The sequence below is a fragment of the Vespa mandarinia genome, chromosome 12 (assembly GCF_050613455.1).
Source record: "Vespa mandarinia isolate Hongniang chromosome 12, ASM5061345v1, whole genome shotgun sequence".
NCBI classification, from domain to species: Eukaryota; Metazoa; Arthropoda; class Insecta; order Hymenoptera; family Vespidae; genus Vespa; species Vespa mandarinia.
In genome coordinates this window covers 2,621,794-2,640,755 of record NC_140821.1, presented here as the reverse complement: position 1 = coordinate 2,640,755, position 18,962 = coordinate 2,621,794, and the positions used below count along the sequence as shown (strand labels likewise).

Sequence of the window (18,962 nt, the reverse complement as noted above, 5' to 3'; positions counted from 1 at the left end):
AAAAATGTTAACTTTATTCAAACAATGTGTAAATTATAAATCTGTCTTTTTGTGTTAGTAATCACATTCATGCTAACTCGTGTACGTAAAATTATTATAATAATATGAGGAATACTACATCAAAGTTAGGAGAAGTATGATTTTAATTATTATTTAATTTTATCTAACGATAAGGAGACAGGATAGATGATTTACCGTCCATAAGAACTGTTAGTTTTCTAAATAAGTGAACATTACAAAGAACTTGATGTGTATGGTACTAAAAATTTGTAAATATATTCATTCGTCTAATCGAAAATTAGTTTATGTTATTGTAGTATATAAATGTATGACTGAAACTATAAATTATTATTTTTAATATGTGTATATTAAAGAATTTTCCTCCTCCATACCAGTGGATGCATATTGTATCGTGTAAATGTAATAGATATTTTTAAGGGAGATATTTCCATTTTAAGTTCAGATCTGCCTTAAATATACTAAAGTGTACATAATATTGAGTATAATTTTAAAATAAACATAAGTTTATTTATTTCATACGAATAATGTTTGATGCATAATTACATCTCATCTCATTGTAAAAAAAAAAAGTAATTAAGAATGTATTATCAATAAAAATATGATTTACAGAATTACAGTTTTCACATTTAAATATTTGTGTCGTGTTACTTTATAATTATTAATAGTAGAATTGATAATTAAAATCATTGTTCGATAGAATAATTGCAAAGTGAAATGCTGAAAACAGTTTATAAACTCATCATTTTTTCTTAACACTTTTTATTCTAATAAAACTAAAATGTGTTTTTACAATCCTTTAATAGTATACAGAGATATTTATTTAAAAATGTACAACTCCTATATTCCTACCTTAATATAATAACTATAATAAAAATATTTAAAAATAGATGAGTAAGTTCATCCTTCACCACAGATTTTTCAAAATTAGTGGCATCAACGACGACATTGCCACAATTTCAATTTGTTAATTGAAAATTTCAAATATATGCTAGTTATATTCAAAAATAAATAATATTGATTTTATGAAAAAAATCATTGCCTTAAACAATTAATATACATTAGCGTTGTTTGATGGTTTAAAATTTGAATTTATATGAAGAATTAATTTTTATTCAAATAATATTTTTACTTTAATAAATCTAGAAAAGATTTTATTTGTCCCAGAGTCCGATTTCTTTCATTCTAGTTTGAAAATATTTTTCAAGAGCATTAGCACACCTATAATATTCGGTGTCAGGGCTATTGTATAAGCGACAGTTTGTAAAAATTCGTGTCATGTCGGCTATAAATAATCTTCTAGTTACATAGTATCTAGCTTTTAAACGATCTGTCATAGTTTTAAGATCTGAAATGATACATAATTGATAAAAAATGTGCTTATTAAAAAATTAAAAAATTTCGTTTTAAATATAGAAACAAGTATATGTACAGTACACACCCATTGGATATTTTATGTGATCATAATAATCAGGTACATCATTTTTATCTACTGGTTTTAAAAACGGCCAAGCTGCACTATGATTTTTCACACTATTTAGTACATTTTTGAGTGCATTATACAATGAATCTGTAATGTCTAAACATGCTTCCATTGGTTCTGGTCCTTGAGTTCCTTTAGCTACACCCCTCGTTCTAGTTTGAGCATAACTTTTCCATCCAGTTTCACGTATTCCAGGAATAGATTCTACTGGTATACCTCTTACGCCTTCTTTAAAGCATGTTAAACCTGGATGAACTTTTTGAATTTCTTGTTGCCTTTGCTGAATTAATTTTTTAATGATCTCTTTCTGTTTTCTTATAACCGCTGTGAATTCTGTATATACAATTTTAGCGTTTAATTCACAGTGCATTAACGTAGCACCTTCATAGTCTTTAATATATCCTTGGTGCATTGCACGTGGTAACTTTATGTCTTTGCTAAAGCCTTGTTTTTTAAAATAGCCAATAGCGAATTCATCCGCAAATGTCAGAAAATGTAATATATTATTTTTTATATGATAATCTTTAAGCATATTCATTAGATGTGTACCATATCCTTTTACTTGTTCTTGACTTGTTACTGCACAAAATACTATTTCTGTAAAACCTTGAGTTGGAAACATGCGAAAGCAAATACCACCAATAGGACGTCCATCTTTTATTAAAGCTAAAGTTTTATGTTTCCTAGACACATGAAAATATTAAGTTTTTTTTTTGCTCGAATTATCTATATATATTTGTTGAAAAACCCATTATTATCTGATTCCAATACTTACGGATCAAAAACTAATTGAGATATGTATTCTTTTGGCATTCTGGGTAACTGATGGCTGAAAACATTATGCAAACCAATCAACCAAAGCATTGTTTGTTTTGAAACTGGTTGTGTCAAACTATTTCCTACAACATGAAATTCAATAATTTTTCTACTTTCTTCTATTTTCGCGGTTTCGTCTCGTGGTACATTTGGTGGAAATACAGCATCGGGTCCACACATGTAATTAGGATCGTTAATAGTCGCAACAATTTCTGCAACAGTTTCATCAGGTAGATCTTCAAAAGATTCTTCGTTTTTTCGTCTTTTTGCATCTAATCGACTTTCAGAATGTGGTCTTTTTTCATGAAGTTTTTTAATTCCTGGGCTTATGTTTATTGTTGTAAAATTATCTTTGTCATTTGGAACAACTGTAACTTTTTCAAATTCCCCTGTTCTCCTTCCTTGACTTCCTTTTGGTTCTAAATTAACTTGTAAATGTGAAGGAGGTACTTGCTTGAATTCAGGATCCCAAATTGGAGAATTGTCTGAATAAATTTCTACTTCCAGCATAGAAAGAAATCTGTAAATGAGATTACAAGTCTATTAATATAAATTCTATGATATAATATTATTAATGTAAACTTACAAATATCATACATACTTTGGAAAATGTGTCAAGACAAGAACTCTTTTTTCAGGGGTTATTTTGTCTCTTTCATTGTGACATTTATCCATTAATTGTCTACACACTGGTTTGAAGACAGCTTGTAACAAAGTTCTACCAAATACCAATGGTGTGTCATAATGAGGTAAAGAGTCACAAAATGCAGGTACATAACAAAAGACAAGCCATCGTGTATAATTTATTTTGTAAGCTGGTGCTTCGTCACTATTGACTGTTGCTTTTCTAGTACTAGGTGCTTCAAAATTCCAATGATTCAAGCAATGTAAAAACATTTTTGCCATATCGCACATAGCTTGCCATTCTCTTTGAGATAAATGACCAAATTTATATAAAACAAAATTCATCACTGCTTTTGCTATACTGGGCCTTTCAAATGGTGGTTGACCTAAAGGACCTTCTATTGTTGGTTTTGTCATAGATAGTATGCATTTTCTTAGAAGCTTATATAAATAATAATATACTTTTTTTGTATCTGGGTCTTCTTCTCTATGTATGCCCATAAATATATTATCAGCATCAATCACCATACCCAATAATTTATTAATTTCTTCGTCTGACTGAGTTGGTAAATGAGTAATATGACTTTTCAAAATGTGAGTGCAACTTTTGCACGGGTCAAAGAGATTAGTAACAGCTTGTTGTACCTCATTTTTCGATGATTTCGTTAAAGGTTGCGCATTTTTCCAACCAGTACATTTACAATCTACAACCTGACAGGCACTATAAGTAGCTAATTTTAATAACTTCTTTAATTGTGGCCAATTAAACATTTGCTGCTTTCTTTGTTGAATTCTTTGTAAATTATTGGGACGACTTGTTTGTTCATTTGGCCTGACAGTGTTTTGCTCTTTATTTGTTTCTGCATGTTGTGATGTACTAGTTACAGATTGTTTTGCGTCTTCTGAAGAGGTTATTGTTGTATTACAATTTATCTCTTCCGCCGCCATATATATTATCTGAAAAATTATCAAATCCATGATAATCTCTGTTTTCTTTTATAAGTAATGTTTAACAATGTATGTCAATTATTAAAAAAATTATTGAAATTATCTAATTGTTGTATTAATTTGGTCTATATAATTTACTGTCACATTTTATATCACTTATAAATAATGTATATATATAATATGCTTTTAATTACAATTAAATCCGAAATATTTTTATAAATGATGATTTTAACTAACCTGATTTTTTGTTCTTATTGAGTTGTACTCCGCAATTTTATTTACACAACAACAACGATGACGGGAGGTTAAGTATAAGTAAAAGAAAAAATTTATTTTACACACACTTAAGACACATATCAATAAATGCAATGTTATTTCAATATTTGGAAAAAATGAACAATATTTTTTTATTTTTGATATTTGAACTCGTATTTTTCATCTATTTTTCGTCAGATTTTTTGTTCAACTAAACATACTACATATATGCGTATGCGTCAAGTGAATCATATGATCGAACTGACTTTCGATATTTGTGACGTCAAATAAAATTCGTCCATTTTGATAAATATTTTTTTGTATAGAAAATGTAATAAATGTAATATTGATTTGTATTAATAGTAAATAGTAATAAATAATAGTATTATTTATGTATCGTAAAGAAAAGCAATTGAAAATTTGGTTATTATGGATACAATGGAAAAACCAATGCTCATTGGTTGCTGTAAAAGAAGTAAAAATACAAAAATCATGCAATTAATTATTTAGCGCGAAATTTGAATAGCATGCTGCTACTACATTAAAAATAGTCAAACTTCTATAACGTATTTACTCAAAAGAGTTTCTAATTCACATTTTTCCTAAACACATTAGATGTAGAATATAAAATATACATTTATTTTTTCTATTCTCCTTAATTTCAAATTTTTCCTCAGCGTCCATGGTATTTAGAGAGTTACAGAAGTTCGTTTTTATACAACGATATTATATACAGTATGTATATATATATGTACGTAGATATACACGTACGTAAAATAAACGTTATATCAGTGCTTCTAAAAGTATCAATAATCCTTATACACATATTTCTTACGTACGTATGTACGTATACATAAGTATATATGTATTTACATATACCGAAAATTGTGGTATTTATGTATGTATGTACTGGAAGGAGTGATTTTTTTATAAGAAATAATGTATATCGCTTTTCTTTTTGTCTTTATAAAGTAAAATATAATACCTTTACTCTATGGTAAAATTTGTTCATTCATCTCTGCCAATTATTTTAAATTATTAACATTAATTTATTATTTTAATATATTTTTATTGAAGAAGACTCTCTTCCTAATGTAATATATATATATATATATATATATATATATATATATACACATATATATATATACATAGTGTAACATGCATACATACTAGTTAATTTACCTGTGGCAAAAGAATTTTATGACGACCAATCTTTTAAATTCTCTTCTGTTATATGAAATATAATTTTAGATATAGAATATGTGAAGTCATTATGTTTTCAAAATTATTTTTTTGTTTTTTTTTTCATAAGTACAAAATTTTGTGCATATAATATCTGTATGCTCTACTTTGCTACATAATAATAATATTATAGCATATTAGAAGAGCATATTAAATTAAAAAAAAATAAAAGTTAGAAATGAAGAGTTTTATTTTATAACAAGGAGAAAAAGGTTCAAATATATATATATATATTCGTGAAATATCGGCAATTTATTAGGATCAAAAGAACTGTAGCATATCCAAATTTTAAAATCTGTGAAGAATTAAGTCGCGATTGCCGTTGAGAGTGGAAATGATTATTATGTACAAATGATTATTATTCTTACTGTAATACATTATATAGTTTTGCTTGTTTCTCTGTATATATGTCAGTCTTGGATTGTATTTGCCAAAAACGTCTCATTATTTCTTTGCATATAAAGAGTGGTTATGCCGATGTGGGAAAAGGATATGTCTATAATATGTAGATATTCTACGTACAAGTATTATCCAATAATAAAAACAACACTTCCTTTTTAAATAGAAAACTGTACTTCTTATCAGCTATAATTTATTAAACAAATATTATATGCTGCTTTAGCATGTCATTTTATGAAATTTGTGTGATGTTTAATGTCACTAATAAAACTTTTACAACATGGTCGTTAAGAAAATAAGAACTATATATAAAGGCTCGTGTATACTATATAATATTTCTTTACTGTATGTATTTAGATCATTTATATATATATATATATATATATATATATATATATATATATATATACATATATATATATATATATATATACTTTATATATATATTCATATCCTTTTACCACATATATATTCTCTTTATATATGCATTCTTATTCATTTCTCCATATCCACTGTGATTCCATGTGATGTCAGAAAAGTTGTAAAATATTTCAATTCATTTAAAAAATGTTTCTTTTCATTTGATTTTGCACCTTATAAGATTGAAATTGTATATACGATAAATAGTAATAAGTTTAAATAAAAGAAACAACGTAAATATTTTATGTACTTTTCTCACTCTGCACATCATTTTCATTTACTTCCATGTTCGATACCATTATCTTTTCAGTCTCGTAATCCACTACCATCTCTTTAGTTCAATACTCTCGCCATCAACCAAGACGATAGTATCATTGATAATTATTAATATAATAATAATAATAATAATAATAATAATAATAATAATAATAATAATAATAATAATAATAATAATAATATAATATTAATAATAATAATAAAAATAATAATAATAGTACTTCCGAGATAATATCTCACAATAACAATAATACAAATAATAGTAATAATAATATTAATAATAATACACGCTAAAAATTTATGTACAATTCACCAACCCATATTTAAGTATCTATAAGATTTTCCTACAAGTACTACAGACAAAGTGGAATAGTTGCTTTAAATAATTACTTTTTACAAAATTACATTACAAAGTGGCAGATTGAAAAATCTGAGCAAGTAATCTATCTATCTATATATCTATTTATCCACATGTACAGCTGCTAGAATTAGATTAACACGATTACTTTATTACACCTAAACTACTACTGTAAAGTATACATATCTTTTTGTTATGAGTAATTATTGCCTTTGTAAAACAGAAGCTTGAATGAAAAAACTTTAAAAAATCATATTGAATCACGTACTTGCACAATCCAATTTGTCTGTTATAATTAGTTTTTATATAAATTTTAAATCACATTATTTTCTTAAATACACTTTGAATAGATGACATTTCAAAACGCGTGGGTTTTGAAGGTGATCTTGCAGAATCAATAGCAAAGAAAGTTCTTCTGTCAACGTCAGAAACTCAGAAGAATACCTAAAGTTCCTCTAAAATTTTGAAGGTTAATAACCAGCTTGATGTTCACTATTAACTTCACTTTTTTAACATACTTTATTAAATGAGGGTCACGAGCCTAGTATGCTACGGACTGCTTGGTCAAGCACTGTGTCCTTTGATTCACTGGATTGCGATGCACTACTACCACTACTGCCAGATAAAGTATTTGTGGGACGTTTTTTAAGATTTAAAATGCTATCAATAGCAGATTGTACTTGTGCAGTAATGTCATCATGTTCATTACCATTTCCACTTTCGCTACTTACATGAAGAGAACCAGGACATTGGGCTTGAGAATGTAATGCTAAACCATCCAAACTTTCAGTGTCCTCTAATAAATCTCTTTCAAGGTCCGTAGCACCACTCCATCGTCTTTCAAAAACTGCTGTATTATCTTGATCACAATTGTCTTTTACAACGGTATTCGAAACTCCGGAAATACTTGCATTCGCACCACGACATTCACCATTCGCCCTTGTTCTTTCATTTTTAGATGATTTTGGAATTGTCATAGTACATGCACCATTACTGCCACTATTATTAGTGCTCTTACATTTAAAGGAGTCCGTGGCAGATGGATATACACCGAGTTCTTTTTGAATTTCAAGCCACTCATCGTAATCACCACTTGTACAACTAGCTTGTTTTATCAATGGTTTACATTCTATTTCTTCTGCTGAAAAGTCATCCTCTAATTCACGCTTTACGGATACATTTTCTAAAGGTGATGATAATTTGTCATCTTCTGCAAGGCCAGGCTCAACTTTTGGTACCAGTGGTTTTTCTTCTTTCTTAAATTCTTCTGTAAATAAAAATCATTTGAATTTTTTCGTCTTATCATTATCATACTTACTAATGATTTCTTAACTTTTCAGGTGAATACATTTAAAAAATATAATTATTTAATAATCTCTGATATATAAGATATTATTTCTTACCATTTATTTTAGCTTCTTGCTCACGCAACCTATTTAGAATACTTTGTTCTTCAGCAACAAAAGTTCTGTCTATCATCATTAATTCTGATGTTCTTACTTCTCTCTAAAAATTATTATTATTATATTATTTTCTTAATAATATATTTTTTATTAATATTTTGTAAATAAATTGATTCAAAAAAATATAAACCATAATTCATACCATGCTTTCCATTAAGAGAAGATATGTGTATTTATTCATCATAGAATTAAATTTAGATAATAAATGTTTTGCTGTTTCTTCAAAAATTTCGTCTGCCTTAGCTAAATCTTTAGTACTTAAAACTTGTTCATTCAAACAATGATATCTAACAAGCCGTTTACAAGCATCACGCTTGCTTAAAAATGGAGTATTTACATCTGGATTAGTTGCACCATTTTGATCGATTTTTAGTTGTTGTTCCAATCTAAGAATACAGATAAAAGATTGTAATAATATATAGCATAATATATATAGTTTGTGATAGTGTAATGTTTATGAGTTAATTTTATAAATCTAATATATTCTGAAAATAGCATAATACTTACAGATCACTACGATTTATTTGCCTACAAATCGGAGTTGATGCTGGTCTCTTTACACCTTGTCTAGGACTTATCAAAGGACTTGAGCTACTTCCAGGACTAACAAGTTGTTTGCTTGAATTTCCTGTATTATTTACAGGGCTCTGAATCCTTTGTGTTCCTTTACCAATCATTCTAGGTGAGGCTACCTGACCTGCAGGAGAGCCACTTTGGACTTGAATTTGAATTGGCGAGGAAAGTTCTTGTTTGACAGGACTTGGTGTCTGTATGTTTGGCTTGATGTCCAATGGATCTGTCTGACATTGCGTGGATTGTTGCATGGCTACTTGCTGTGTTTGAACTAGGGGTAATTGTTGTTGTGCGTTGCTTTGCATAGGAGCTGTGGATGTACTTGGTGGTGAGAAAAGTTGCAAGTTGGTAGAGGACGGATTTATCATCTGATTTCCATGATTCTGATAAAACTTGTGCTGTTTGGTGTGCGTCTGATGCACATTCTGAGTGGAATTATTTGATACTACACATTGTTGAACCTGAACATTTTGTGAAACCTATAAAAAAATTGTTATTAATTTATTCTATTGTTTCCACAAATAGTAGTAACAATAACAATAATAGTAAATATAATATTCACATTAGATCTGTCTAACTGAGTGCTTATAAACTCATATTTACTTATGAATACTAAATACTTGTAAGAAAAATTGTCACTTGTTGCTTTATTTATATTATTTTTTTTTACAAAATATAAAATGAACGTTATCGTATATTATTCCTGTTTTTCTCATTTTTATTCTTATTCAAATTTGGAGAATATGGCAGCATTGGGAGAAAAGGCATTTCAAATTAGACAGATCTAATAATATTTGATTAGATTATATCTCTTACCGGAAGATTGTTTATATAATTATTACTTGAATTATTTTGTAAAGAAGTAGATGTAACTGTATTTAGATTTGATGTTACTGGTAAAGCAGTAGTAGACGTTTGAGTTTGTGACTGAGTAGTTGATGTTTGATTTTTATATGTATTTTGTGACTGTGTATTAGTAGCATGTGTTGTCACAATATTGACACTGAAATTTGGCTCTGGTCCCTATAATTAAAAAATATGATATAATTTTACTATATATGTATTAGTGTTTTAATCTAAGTTTTATAATTACTATTTATGTTTTAATTTAAGTGTTGTAATTTAATAAAAAAACTGATGTCTAAATGTTTTTTATCCAACTTATTCACTTACATTATTAACAGGATGTGTTGTAGTACTGACAACCTTCCCACTTGCTAAAATTTTATGTTGTTCTTGATATAATTTTGTTAAAAGGGCTTGATCAGGCTGCAAACCAGTCTTTCGTGCTAAAATAGCTTGTATTTGTGATTGTATATTTTTTAATAATTGTTGTTTCTGTGCAGGAAGTTGTATAGTCTGCACTCTTTGCACCATTTGGCCATTTGAAGGAATAGACACATGACTACCAGATGACGAGCATATCAAAGGACCATTTGCAATGATCTGTGTAGATTCACTTTTACTGATATTTGTATTCTGGCATATGTTTCCTATTTTATTAGCACTGTCAACCTTTTGCAAACTAGTCGTGTTTGTTGTTACTGTAGTTGGTCGGGAGGTAGTAACAGTTTTTGTCGTCTAATATGAAAAATAATTTTACTTAATAGATAATTGCGATAATATTTAATATAAAAGCAAAATATATACTGTACACTTACCTGTGTACTTCCAACATTTTGCGTTGTAACAGTAACTTTAGCTCTTTTTACAATTTTTGCTTTCTTTGGTTGATTATTTCCTAAATTCCTAATTTGCTGTTGATTTAGGTTGTCAATAAACTGATTTGGGAAGCCAGAGTTCTGAATTTGTATGTGATGTGGCATTTGCGACGGCGCAGCTTGAACAACTATATTTTGTATATTATTTTGAATTGTAGGAGCTCCACCAGAACTATTTACTATTATTTGACTGGTAGGTGTATTAATTTGAACACCTTGTAAATTTTGGTTATTCGCATCTGGTTCTCCAATTACTATTTTTTGCGTTTGATTTTGATTTTGTGTCTGATTTGTAGTATTTAATTGTCCAGCTAAGAACTGTTGTAAAAGTTGTTGGCTTATCACTTGCATTTGCCCATTTGCATTAGCAATTAATAATTGATCATTGGGATTTAAATTGCTCAATGCATTCAAAATTTCTGGGGTAATTTTTGGTGCATTATTTAAAATATTATTAGTTGCAGAATTTAGTACATTACTAGCTTGTGATTCTATCTTTTGCGATTCATTTTGTTGAGTAGTATTAGTAACAGGAGTACTGGTAATAAGAATATTTTGATGTTGATTATTTTGTTGTGTGTTAATACCCTGTTGCATGACATTAGTTGAATTTTGAGACTCATATTGATGTGCATTCACAGAAGAGAACGTATTTGCAGAAACAATTTTTTGCTGTTGTACATTCACATTTTGCTGCACATTTGTATTGTGCAATAAAGATGTATTTTGTTGTTGCAAACTAGTCATTACATTTTGTTGACCTAGAGGTATATCACTTGCACCAGACTGTACATTTTGCTCTATACTTTGCACATTGCCAGATGTATTTTGTTGCATGACATTGATTGTATTTTGTTGAATACTAGAATGTTGTTGTAAAACATTCATACTGTCATGCTGTATAGTATTGCATGAGCTTTGCTGTAGCATATTTACAGAATTATGTTGTATATTTGAGCCGGTAGTTTGTAGATTTTGTTCAAATACATGTTGTACATTTTGAGTTTGTACAGTTTGTGCAGTTATTTGTTGATGCTGATTATGTTGATATAATTGCGATTCTTGCAAATTTAAAGACTCTTGTTGATTTGATTGTTGATTCTGATTGTTGTTTTTAACAATATGTTCATTTGATACTCCTGCATTGCTGGATATAGATTTCTGAACATGAGTACTGTGTTGTGATGATTTATTCAAATTCTGGCGTATATTAGTATTAATACAAGTATTTGTAAGGCGCACTTGACTAGATTTTTGTGTTGGATTAGACAAATGTTGATTAATATTTGTCTGATTCGTATTTGACAATCGAGAATTTTGTATGCTAAAGGCTGTACATAAAGGTTTGGATGATATAGCATCTGAAGATGTTGAAATGCTATTACTAGGTGATAATATAGTAGAGTTTGATGATTGTATATTCTTCGGTGTTTGTATAAGATGTTGTATATTAATGTTTTTAGAAATCTGCATATCCACTGTGTGCAATGATCCTTGACTATTTTGCACACAAGTATTTGATGTAGAATTGGCATCATGAGAAATATTTACAATTTTTTGCGGATTATTTACTTTCGAGCATGTTTGTATATGTTGTGGACTTGTTGTACAGATAACATTTTGCGAACATACCGAACTCGTAGTATTGGTAGATGTCGGATTACTTGGTGATTGCACATATTTCTGTCTTTGCACTGCATTACTTGGAGCACTTTGTGATACAGTCTGTGCTTGACCTAGAAGATGAGAAATAATCTGTGCATTTTGACCACCACTTTGTGTAAGAGATCTTATTAATGCTTGAGCAGTTGCTTGATCTATTTCAGGTTGATTTGGATCAGGAGTATGATGTAAAACAACTCTTCCATCTTCCCCAACAGCTAGTCTTAATCCCGAAATCGTGTTCTGTACAGGCATCTGAAGTTGAGCAACAAGCTGACTGTTAAAATTTTGAGAAGCAACAGTGGCTTGCGTATTCGTTGTATTTGCTACAGGTACTTGTGCTGGATTTTGAGCTATGGAACTGGCTACTGTTACTTGTGGTGTAACTTGATTTAAAGTTTGTCCTGATTCTACTTGAACTTGACATGACACATCTGTTTCAGTTGTAAGATCGTTGTCAAAAATATCATCATCATCTCCAATTCCTGATATTTTCATGATACTAGCCAAATCTAATTTTGGAGGTTCATCGTCTTTTCTTTTAGTTTTTTTCTTCTTTTTTGCTTTCTTCTTTGGCGGAGGTAGTAAATTATGTTCAACAATATTTTGGGTACATGAAGTATTACCAGATGTATTGCTTGAGCCAACTTGTGTAATTTGCGGTTGAGGACTTTGTACCATAGCATTTTGAATTACTATGGAATTACCAGCACCTGTATTAGCTGGAAAGCATATTATGATATTATAATAATTGTAATAAAATTTAATTAATGCAGATATATAAAAATTTTTCATAATATAAATACCTCAAAATTTTATTATAAATATAAGTAAAAATCAAAATATAGTTTTATTTTGATTGACTTACATGGAGCAGGGCTAGAAGGAGTATGTCTAATCACTGGTGATGCGGTTGGTGGAAAACTATTTGGTACAGCAAAAAATGTAGGTGCAATCCCTTGTAGTTGCATGCTTTGTGCTGCGACAACTCTTACTAATTGTTGTTGTGTTAACTGTAAAATATAATTGTATCTTGCTACATTTAATCTTGTTCAAAAACATCATTCTATTGTTTTATTATTCTAATATTCTATTATTATTATTAATAAGTACTTCAGTGAAATACTAGCTTAATTAGTATTTGTATAGAAAAATGTTTCTATATATTAATATTGATTATTCTTGTCATTTTAAAATTATTAACTTAATCTCAAATATATGCTTTTTTAAATTCAATAACTAATCGAATTTTGTTAACTATAATTCATTAGAAGATATAATATTTTAGTTAGATTTATTTTTCTTTAATTATTATATATATTTATATAAAAATATTTTATCTATGAAATAAAAAATCAAGTAACTTTTTACATTAATTTAAAATCAAACAAGCAATGAATATGAATTTGGAATATGACAATGCATGATTATATGGATGACACCATCACCTGTGCAGTATGGGTTTGTTGCTGGGCGCTTGCTGGTGTCCTTAGTATAAGTTGAACACCACCTGGTTGTTGTTGAACTATAACTGGTCCAGTTGATGGTAGAACCTATATACCAAATGTGATAAACATGAAGCACGAAGCAATCTTTTGTGATAAGATATATGCACACAAGCTATTATGACAAATATAAAGAGAGCATACTGAAATATTATAATATAAATATTTACACATTGCCATGATATTCGCATTATTGAATGACAAAATAATGAACATGCAGAATAATAATAATGTATCATTATATAAAGGAAAATTATAATAACCTGATTTAATAGGAGACCTTGAGCAGTTGGTATCATTGTTGCTGTTGTAGGATTTGGTTGTGGACCAGCAAGAACAATTTGTGGCTGTGTTTGTTGTGTAATCTGAACAAAATAAAGAAGTAAAATTTTTAATATAAATTGTACATTGGTATAATTATTTATAATTTATAGAATATGAAATTCTCCTACCTGATTTGTAATGGTTGTTGTTACACGTTGAGGCTTTTGTTGGGAAGTAGTATTCTGTTGATTTGGTGGCTTAGGCAAAATTTGTGGTGGTTGTTTGGCTGGTTTTGTAGCCGCTATTTGAATTTGCTGATTTCCAAAAAGATGGGTTCTTGTTACTAATTGTGTAGGTGTTTGTTGATATCCTTGTGGTGTACCATGAATTATCTGCAAAACTTGCATACCCTGCTGCAAGATGGGTGTATTTGGTCTAACCTTAAATTACAAGATGTACAAATAAATATTTAAGATACATTTTTTTTAATATATTTATTATAACCTTACCAGTGGTGGACCAGGACTACCTCCTGGAGCTGGACTTCTGTTATTCAGTGAGTTATTGCCACTTAACATATGTGGACTTTTAGCAGGAGGATATGGGCTAAGCACAGGGCTTTGAATTTGACTAACACTCATTGGGCTTTGCATAGGACTTTGCATTTGTACATTAAAATTATTATTCGTAGTTGATGTTCCCACTGGGCTTGGACTGTTTCTATTTGACTGTATAGAATTTGATGCTGGACTCCTAAGTAACAGCCTATTTGGACTAGGGCTTGGTGTTGGTGGTGCAATATTAGATGCAGGACTTTTTAATGGCATTGAAAATGGACTGCCTGGAGAATTAATATTTTGATTCTGAATATTTTGCATTGATTTCACAGTATTCATTGTACTGACAATATTTGTTGATTGCGTTGTGCCTGTCAATGTGACAGACGAATTTAAACCAGGATTTATTCCTTGAGAATACTGCCGTTGCGATTGAAATCCAGTTGATTGTGAGGAATTTAAAGGTGAAACATGACTCAATGACATGTTTGACTCGTTGGAAGTAGATATGTGTTGTATGTTGGATGATATATTTGACAAGTTAGAGTGCATTGTACCAAGATGTGCAACGTTCGTCGTAATATTTACGTTCGACGCATGATTAACATTCGCTGCAGTTGAACGAATTGATTCACTTGGAGTACTTGTAAATATAGTAGAACTTGACAATGTTCCAGTATTAGAAATTTGTGAAATCGATACGTTATTGGAGTGTTGTGATATAGTAGAACTTGGTACGTGTGCTATATTTGATCCAACAATATGTGGAGCGATAGTCTGAATACTCTGTATAGTTTGGAATGGAAATTGTGCACTACTAGTATTTAGACTAGTTGATGTCAAACCAGATGCCAAAGCATTCACTGGTCGATTAAGTCCTTGATTTATATTAGAACTTATACTAGTAGTTGCTAGGTTTGTATTCACGTTCTGATTAATTGTACTTAAACTAGATACTCCAGAACTTGTAGCATTAAAGTTTGAATTTAACGGCGTCAGATTTTGATTGATATTTGAATTCAAGCTCGTTAAATTCGGGTTTACATTGGTTAATCCTGTATTTACACTAGTCAGTGCAGAATTGATACTTGTAGTATTTAGTGTACTTATTCGATTTAGCCCAGTATTTATATTATTTATATCTTGTCCTATACCAGGCAAACCACTATTAATACTGTTTGAGCCAATATTGGTGTTTAAATTTGAATTTATAGCATTTAACTGATTTAAGTTAGGATTTATCGGCGTTAGTCCAGTGTTTATACTTGGTAGGCCCAAATTAAGTAAAGGATTAGATGTAGTAATTACATTAGACGTGAGTGATGTAAGACTGGTATTTAAAAGTGATAGTGGCAATCCCATATTAAGGCCCACCCCAAAAGTGGGGGTGGCCGGGGGTAGGCCCATACCAGTCCCTGAGGGATTTATGGTACCCTGATTTAATTGGTTTAGTTGGTTCACATAGACTATGTGATTTCCAGTTGTAGATCCATTTCCTTGATCTTGTGACTATAATGGAAATAAATTATACTTATAATTACGACAATAAAACAATTTGTAAGGCAAATTTATTTTATAGAAAGCTTTGTATCATCATAGTAGACAATGTAATACTTACAGTATTCGATGGTTGCTGTACAGCAAAAGTGAGTGATTGACCTCGTGTATTTTGAGTTTGCAGTTGCAACTGCTGTAACTAAAGCAAAGTATCGTAGAAATAAATAATATAGTCTAAATTCATGATAAAATAATAATAGAAATTTTGTTTTCATATTGGAATTATACCTGTTGTTGTGTTAAGACAGCAACTTGATTATTTCGACGTGTAGTCGGGGAAGTTGTAGAGGATACTGAGTCCCCAAGAAGAGGGCGTGACTGAGGCTGCTGCATGCCCACGCAGCCCCACTTTACATTGGGCAGCTTGTAGCCACCTTCCTAGATTGTTTGCTTCTCTATAATATTTAATCTAAACAAAGTGCATAATAAAATTATAGATATGTCTGTGTTATACAAACATAATATTTAAATATTAAAAAATTTTATAGACATTATTGTAAATTTACCTTTTATATTTTCTATTTAAAGAAACACATTTGTTAGATTTGCGCTCCTGCGCCACTCAACGCGTCTTCGACCTATGTCTCCTGTTCCTGTCATGCATATAGTTTCGTATATCTTCTCTTACTTATGCAGTATTTCTAGACTTCTCTAATACTTATATTCAAACGCGTTGGAAAGAGCTTGTTTTATAGTTGTATTCTTTCATTAACCACATTAGTATGTTAACATTTTCAATTTTTTGCATATTGCAGGTAGTTCTTCTCTGAACTACATTATCCATTAAAGAATAAATGCTCATTTGCATTTTGTATAAATTTTAATGAATTTTTAAGGTACATTTGTTGCAGGATTTCATCCATTTATGAATAAAATGTAATTATATTCTTCCCCAGCATTATGTATACATTTATTTTTTTAAATGATATGAATGGTATAATAAATAATTAAATATACAAAATTGACATTATCCCAAATCCAAAAAATAATTAGATGACATTATTTAATTTCTTTTATAATTAAGTTAAATTCATTGTTTATATTTAGCAATAAATATAAAAAAGAGAAAATATTGGGAAAAGATAAGAAGAAGAAGAGAAAATGAAAGATTCAAACAAGCTTTTCTCTTAGTTTTATAGTGGCTGATGTTAAATCAAATTGCACTTGTGCTCATCTTAAGTTTGCTCGTCTCTTCTACCCTGTAACAAAGTATATAATGTAGTTTTTACATGAAAGATCAACATATACTGGAAATAGGAACAATGTGAATTAAAGTATTTTGTATTGAATGAAATAGATATTTTTTTAAATAAATGACTGACAATTAGTAAAAGATATACTTTTATAAATATAGTAAAGAAAAAGAGAAATGAAAAGCAGAGAAACAGAGAGAGAGAGAGAGAGAGAAAGAGAGAAAGAGAGAGAGAGAGAGAGAAAGAGAGAGAGAGAGAGAGAGAGAAAAATAGAGGTAAAAAGAAAGGAGTTGTAGAAGAAAAAAAAAGAGAGAGAGAGAGAAATATGAATAAGAGTATAATGTTTTAAAAAAAGGTATAATTAGCGGTGAAACGTTGATCATTGCATAAAGGTAATATAAGAACCATTAATTTACATATGTCATTCCGTGATATAAAAACATCAATAATAAGACATTTAGAGTAGCGTAAAATAATTCGACAGCTGGAAGCATATTTTGAGGTTATGACCCGCGCGCGCCTGTGTGCAAGCATACGTGCCACACAAGCCACTAACACAAGTACACACGGATCTCACATATACATCTCATTCTCACTCGTACATAGGTAACAGCGGCGCGCGGTTGCACACAACAAAAGCCCAACTGACAAGGCGTAAACAAAAGAAAAAACGGACATTCGCGAAGATTTGTACGATTGAAAACGATAAAAAAGTCTACGGGTTAACGCACGGTCCATTTAAGTAGTATCGACGCTTAAAAATATGCATAGCGTCGTGATGAAAAATTGTCAATATTACCTCCGCGAACGCGGTTTTGCCACCCGTGTTTTCTTCTTAAGCTTTTCCGTTTTTTCGCATCTCTTTCAGCGTGATATGTGTTCTTAACACGTTCTATCACACTTTTACTATGGAAAAAAGACACAGACTTTGAGTACGCGATGAAATATTATCGCGAAAACAATAAACTTTTCTGGCACAAGACAGATCCAAGTACGCGTTACACTATTCGGTGGCAACGGCCATCATGTATTTGTCAAGGCTGCCATTACTACGAGCTCATAAAATCCCAACGTTTCTAACATTGGCGACACCTTGTTCATGGCATTGTAACTTTTTGCATGATGCACTTTATATGACTATGAACACTGATTGGTTACGATTCAAATTTTAACCAATCAACGCATCAAATCCATTGTGAATTAGTTGCAAGAGCACTTTAAAGAGTTCGCGCATATATTTTCTCTTTACCAATAAACTTTATAGAGTAAAGAATATCTGTGTTTCTAACTATTCATCTTTTTTCGCGCTATCGACTGATTCAATGTTCTTTGCTAAAGTCAGGTAGTGTCTGTTTAGGCTTGACGACGGATAGTTGAACTATGACTTCAAAGCAATAATCGAACGATAATATCGAATTGCTTTAATTTAAAAAAAAAAAATGTATATTGTCATACATAAAATTGTCAATTTTTTGGCAATGATCTCAATTATATTAAAATAAATATCATATATAATAATATTTTTTATGATATTATAAATATAAATATTACTTTATATTCTAATATGCTAATTCACGCACGCGTTAAATGATTTTGATAAAAAATATAAAAATAAGATTTAATAT

The 18,962-nt window shown here is 29.8% G+C and overlaps 2 protein-coding genes across 3 annotated transcripts; both read right to left on the bottom strand.

The window, feature by feature from the left end:
* Positions 1–687: 687 nt before the first annotated feature.
* Gcn5 (Gcn5 acetyltransferase) lies at positions 688–4,422 on the bottom strand. Its single transcript, XM_035883484.2, has 5 exons — positions 4,127–4,422; positions 2,919–3,898; positions 2,277–2,837; positions 1,460–2,184; positions 688–1,366 (listed from the first exon to the last, which is right to left on the bottom strand). Exons 2-5 carry the CDS (start codon positions 3,887–3,889, stop codon positions 1,173–1,175), a joined length of 2,451 nt encoding a protein of 816 aa, XP_035739377.1. The 5' UTR covers positions 3,890–3,898; positions 4,127–4,422; the 3' UTR covers positions 688–1,172.
* A 1,818-nt stretch (positions 4,423–6,240) lies between these two features.
* Positions 6,241–18,380, bottom strand: LOC118449159 (uncharacterized). 2 transcript variants are annotated; one of them, XM_035883394.2, is made up of 16 exons: positions 18,137–18,380; positions 16,651–17,343; positions 16,373–16,553; positions 16,206–16,283; positions 14,540–16,096; positions 14,219–14,470; positions 14,030–14,131; positions 13,710–13,814; positions 13,130–13,274; positions 10,540–12,983; positions 10,052–10,459; positions 9,695–9,901; positions 8,813–9,357; positions 8,448–8,691; positions 8,246–8,348; positions 6,241–8,109 (listed from the first exon to the last, which is right to left on the bottom strand). In XM_035883394.2, the coding sequence occupies exons 3-16, from the start codon at positions 16,475–16,477 to the stop codon at positions 7,376–7,378; spliced, it is 7,029 nt and encodes a 2,342-aa protein (XP_035739287.2). In that variant the 5' UTR covers positions 16,478–16,553; positions 16,651–17,343; positions 18,137–18,380; the 3' UTR covers positions 6,241–7,375. The 2 variants fall into 2 exon arrangements, with proteins under 2 accessions (XP_035739287.2, XP_035739288.2); XM_035883395.2 differs by lacking the exon at positions 13,710–13,814.
* Between the last annotated feature and the right edge of the window lie 582 nt (positions 18,381–18,962).